At 31.2% G+C, this 5,832-nt stretch overlaps 1 protein-coding gene across 1 annotated transcript; it reads right to left on the reverse strand.

Annotated features, from left to right (window-relative positions):
• Nucleotides 1–350: 350 nt before the first annotated feature.
• On the reverse strand, nucleotides 351–4,751 carry LOC102582015 (GDSL esterase/lipase At5g33370-like). The gene is made up of 5 exons (XM_006340419.2): nucleotides 4,476–4,751; nucleotides 3,421–3,548; nucleotides 2,360–2,602; nucleotides 1,442–1,694; nucleotides 351–828 (listed from the first exon to the last, which is right to left on the reverse strand). Exons 1-5 carry the CDS (start codon nucleotides 4,720–4,722, stop codon nucleotides 596–598), a joined length of 1,104 nt encoding a protein of 367 aa, XP_006340481.1. The 5' UTR covers nucleotides 4,723–4,751; the 3' UTR covers nucleotides 351–595.
• Between the last annotated feature and the right edge of the window lie 1,081 nt (nucleotides 4,752–5,832).

A 5,832-nucleotide genomic window follows, 5' to 3' on the forward strand; every position in this document is an offset into this window, starting at 1 on the left:
GGGGGGGGGGGGGGAGGGGAGGGGGATACAATTCGAGATGAAAAATTTCAAGAAATTTATTTCTTCGGAAAATGAAATATATAGATTTAAAATTAAGGTAAAGAATGATAAATATAAAAATTAGAGCATCTAAAATTTGTGAAATTATTGATAAGGAAACGGCAACTTTCATTTCATTTCAACACATGCTTACACAAGGAAATGAAATTTCTTGTCCTGTTATAATTTGAATAAAAGAAAATAATCTTTTTAAATCTCGTACGTGTAAAAATGAAAATCTCTTATAAAAGATGCATACCTATATATTACGTATATGTAACACTTTAATATAGAAAACTTGAAACACGAAACGATAAAACTGAACTCCATTAACATTACAATGACCTTATGAAGGTAAATCAAGAACCATTCCGCACATACATATATATTACGTACCAACACCACTCCTCTAGTTTTATGATATTACAAAATATAACAAAAAAGGTGACGACCCAATAATAATAATAATATATAGTTTAAGATACCACACTCAAAATGAAACAAGACACAAATAAATGATAAATTGTTGAAACATAGAGGAGAATTAATTAATTAATTAGGTCCTAGAGTCCAAAGCCATAACGGTGCTGAGGTTCATTGGGTTCATGTACTCAGAAGAACCAGTCAATATCTGCTGAACAATGATCCTATTTGCCCTTTCAGATGGATGAAATGGATCCCAAAATGCATATATGTCCCTATTTGGACACAAGTTTGATAATGGTGTACATAGCCCTATTCCATTGTAGGGTCCTTGTCCACAACATGCTATCTTTGATGTCACAAATCCTGCTCAAATCAAATCATGAAAATCGAATTCACACTTATTGTTTTTATCGGTACGCTAAACTTTGAGTCAACAGACGGAAGTCAAAATATAAAGAAGTATATATAGAGTGTCAAAGAAATGAAATACATATATCGTGTCAAAGAAATTCAACATACTATATATATAAAAAAGAAACTGGCTTACTTACATAGTATAATTTTCTGACCAATGAAGGGCGTCAATTAACTCCGTTTAACAAGTGTAGCTCAGCCTCTGGTTACAATCATTTAATTTTGATTAAATTTTTTTGAGTTCTTATACACTTTCTATTAAGGATATATACTTTCTCCGTTCACTTTTCTTTATCGTTCCAAAAATTTTACTTTTACTTGTCATATTTAACGACATATAAAAAAATATATTTTTTTCATATTTCATCCTTAGCAGTATTACTTATTCTCCTAATCATTTTCCAAAACCTAATATTAAACATCAATTAATATGAATATAGCAATAAAATACTCATATCAATGGCTACTTCTTACGAGGGGGAATGCAAAGTTCAAAATGGACAAATAAACATGAACGAATGGAGAAAAAATAGGGGAATTGGTGTATGTTGAGATTGATTACCATAAGCTTGAGGATTAGATACGAAATTCATGTTCATAGTAAATGTGTTAGCAGCAATAAATACATTAGCACCAATTTGTGAATTGAGATCAGCCAACATTTGAGTCAATTGAGGGTTGAATAAAGCAGCTGCACGCTGCAATTCAATTGAACATTCCCCACTTGTACTCCTCTGTGCTAATTCTGCTGGCACACAACCTATTGGTCCAGTACCTGTCACTAATACTCTTCTTCCTCCCAAATCATACAACTTCTGCAAAAGTGAAAAAACATACCAATTAACAACTTCTCCGTCTTATATTACTTGTCCACAATATCTATTCTAAATCACTCTTTCTATTTATTTTTACTTATCCATATTCCAAAAACAAATTTTAACTTGTACTTGTCCTGAATCGAAAAATTATACTCCACTATACTATATATATAGGATCAAATCTATATCTTATGTCTATATATTTAATATTGAACCCCCTCAACACAAGTAAGGGGCCGGCTTGATTCAATAGCTATGGGGGTTCAGAAACTAGTAGGCGTGTGAGTTCAAATCTGGCTAGCAACATTTTTCAATGTTTACAGTTTATTTGATAGCACTATTTAGTATGTTTTTTTAACCGCTCAATAAAAACTCTGGCTCCACCGCTAATTTTAACACGTCGAAAATTTCCTCTTATGTAGGGGACCTAGGTGTGGGTAGGTGGTGCATAATTTGTTTCTAATAAATGCACATTTTCAGATAGGGGTCTTGATGACCATGTGATGATATGCTAGTCTGTCGCACCAACCAACCAAACATTCATCATATAAGTATGTCCCTACTCTTCCGAAATCAATCTTCGTAGCTTAGTTAATTAACTATATGAATTTTGATTTTGTTAACGAAAATTCGATTCGTATACATAAATGGAGAGAGATTACCTGTAATATTTTTCTGTACTCAGAGATAAGATAAACAACATAATCAGGTAGAGAAAATTGTCGAGATCTTGCAGAGAAAGGGATCAAATAGTAGTTATTAACAAAGTCATTTCCACCAAGAGTGATGAGGATAAGTGCACTGTTCACTAACTGCTCTGTTTGTTCTGCTCCAATTAAACCACTTACTCTCCTTTGATATTGTTCAAAGTACTCCAATTGTTTCCCAATTCTGATTATATTAAACTGAAAAAATATCATACAATTCAATTATAATATAAACTATATAAACCTTAGCATGCCACTTTACTATATTTAAGTAGCTTTTAAGCATCAAGTACTGCAATTGAATATATGAATAAACAATTACATGTTTTGGTTTAAGTATTGGAACTGATAATAAGCGATTGATGCGTGTGATTTGGTTGAAAAGTACATCAAAAGAAATTAAAAAGTATTTTAAGGTGATTTGATTGGCTTTTAAGCTAATACAAACAGTCTCAACATTAAATGTATGTTTTTAATTTATTGCTAAACTAATAGAATATATAGTACTATAGTAGACATTCACAATCTTTCTAGTGCTATGTGCATAGTATCCAATAATTTAAGAATCCATCATTTAAGTTTGACATAACACATAATATGCTATTTAATTAGGTTTCAGTTAATATCTATGTATGTCCTTTAGTTTTGGGTGTACACAAGTAGACATGTAAATTTGTATAAAATCAAACAAGTAGACACATGTCCTACGTGACATAATACACATAGAATGCCACATAGGACACAAAATTGTTGTGTAGGACACCACGTAGGACAAATGTGTCTATTGATTCAATTTTATACAAGTTTACGTATTTACTTGTGCACATTCAAAGTTGGAGGTCATAAATGTCAGCTGAAACTAAGTTAAAGAACACAATTTAGATATAATGGAAAAAGAAAAGAGAAAAGCAGAATGAAAAATAGGCAACAAATTAAACTACTATTATAGTTTATTCCAAATTAATTGAGTTAAATAGGCAAAAATTAATGAAAATAATGAGTTGAATTTCACATACAAATTGGATGCCAGTGTCATTAAGGATTCCAACTCCAGCAGAAGCAAAGTTTGCTCCAACAAGAAGCCTATCTCCTGTGAGTTGTGGAGCCAAATATGGTAATGTTGGCTCCATACCCAATTGCTCACCTTACAAAAAAAATAATACACATTATTAGCATATTTGTGATAAATACTGTACCTTTTTTTTCTTTCATTTCATGTGACACTGTTTCCAAATTAATTCGTACGCTCTGAAATAGAATGAGTCATTTGATATATTTAAAAATAATTTAACTTTATATCGTATGGTTTTATATTATAGCCACATCAAAGTCATTGCAGTTCTAACGTCACAAGTTTCAATTTTTTTTTGTTTTTTAAAAAAATTTCATGCTGAGTCAAACATCGTCAGTGACAATAAAAAAATTATATTAATCGTGTATAAATAATGTAGTTTTTTATCGAAGGGGTTCAAATGAGCCTCCTTGCCCTCCCTAGTTCTGCCGCTGAACAAAAAATAATATTTGAAATAATATTCATGCTTAAATGTTTGGGAAAAGGTAGAAGTACCCCTTAAACTATGATCGAAATTTGTATACCTTTTTGGCTTACATGACATTCAAATATCTCCCACACGCCTCAATTGTGTGGAGTCACGGAGTATGCCACGTAAGACAAAAGGTGTACAAAATTACAAAAAAAATGAGTTCAGGGGTTAATAGGACCTTAGTTTAGTTAAGGTGTGTCTCTGAGATTTCGGTCATACTCTAGGGGTACTTATGTCTTATCCCTAAATGTTTTTAAATACATCTTCAGAAACCAAAAGTAAGTTGAAAAACAAATTGTTTGAACTTCAACTAAAAGTTGTATCAGAATTCCATGGTCAAACACACATTTTCAAATAAAATGAAAAATCTTTTTATTTTTATTTTTAAAAACAAATAATTTTCATGTCCAAACGGATCCTTAAATTCCATAAAAAATGAATATAATAACTAACAGATCATAATACGTTAATTTATACTCTGATAATATAAAAAAAAAAACAATCGATCAAAATAATATTCATCATACTTATGATATCGGGTATGTTGAGTCCATTGGAAAATCGACCAGTGGCGCGATGAGTAGGGTAGTCAATGCCATAGGGGGGAGAATCTGCCCTGGCACTAGTAAGTAAGTAATTATTGTTACCGTTATCTACTAGTGAATCACCAAACACGAAGAAGGCTCGACTTTCAACTTCAAGCGGAAGATTACAAAATGCAAGCACTAAAAGTAGTATACAATATGATAAAAAAGACAATGAGCAACTCATCATGTAAAAGAAATTAATTTGCTATGTGAATATACAAGAATGATTATGTATTTGGTGGATATTATATAGTAGTAAGGGCTTCAGTAGTGAAACATCCAATTAATGTTTTTGTTCTAACTTTTGGTGTAGTAGATGGTGATAATTAATGAAGCAAAAGGACCACTCCACTGCTCAAGCAAAGCCGCCTTAAAACAGTAATTCCCCTCATTCTAAACTACTCCCATCAAGAACGGAGCTATCCTTTGGTCAAGAGTTCATCTGAAATCTTTCGATGAAAAATTATATTGTTTATTATATTTAAAATATATATTTTTAGGAAAAGGGTTAAGTAATAATGAAAGATTATTTTTCAAGTATATCTTATAAATTAAATGAATCTAGAGCAAACAACTTATAAATCCCTAAATTTAATAATTGGTCAATTACGTCCTAGATGTTGTTAGTATTAAAATAAGTGTTATTTTAGTTTATTTCATGTCTATAAAAAAATAATAAATATAATATATAATTTATTAAGTTACCTTTTTAGATATGTCTTAAGAATTAAATACGAGTATTAAAAAGATTGTTGTAAACAATTTTCAAAATCTAAAGCTAACACTTTCTTTTCTTTTTTTGCGAGTGAACGGTGTTTCACATATGGTGTTCACGTGCTCCATAATTTACCTACTAAATTCGTCATTGAACATAGCTTGTAAATGAGGCAGCTATCTTGCTAGTAAATTTGAATGATCCTTGTCAACAAGGGTTGAGGTGGAGTAGTAAGTACTCTTTCTAGTGAGAATCAAGATTTAATCAGATTCCAATATGGAGTAACGGATTACGAGGCTAGTATGAATAGAACCCACAGCCTCAAGGAATTTTCACAACATTTTAACCACTAGACTAAATATTTAATTTATTTCAAGAGGTGTCAATCCTTATATATGTATCTACTAAATCAAAATTTGACCTATATATACAATGCAATTTTCCGATGAAGGGGTATCGCTCGACACCCCTTGAGTGTAGGTGAATACCCCGCCAATATAAATATCAGATACCACTTGAGAAACAGTAGAAAAAAATGACATTGGAGTGCCAAAACGAAAGGAAAAAAAGTTAACCATATCA

Source organism: Solanum tuberosum, unplaced genomic scaffold (genome assembly GCF_000226075.1).
Source record: "Solanum tuberosum cultivar DM 1-3 516 R44 unplaced genomic scaffold, SolTub_3.0 scf00018, whole genome shotgun sequence".
In the NCBI taxonomy this organism is placed as follows: Eukaryota; Viridiplantae; Streptophyta; class Magnoliopsida; order Solanales; family Solanaceae; genus Solanum; species Solanum tuberosum.

Excerpts from the sequence above, each read along its gene's own strand:
- LOC102582015 (XM_006340419.2), bottom strand. The coding sequence starts at position 4,722 with ATGATGAGTTGCTCATTGTCTTTTTTATCATATTGTATACTACTTTTA. Across the intron at positions 2,603-3,420 it reads ATGACACTGGCATCCAATTT|TTTAATATAATCAGAATTGG; the intron begins GTATGTGAAATT and ends ATATTTTTTCAG. Across the intron at positions 829-1,441 it reads ATCTAATCCTCAAGCTTATG|GATTTGTGACATCAAAGATA; the intron begins GTAATCAATCTC and ends TGATTTGAGCAG.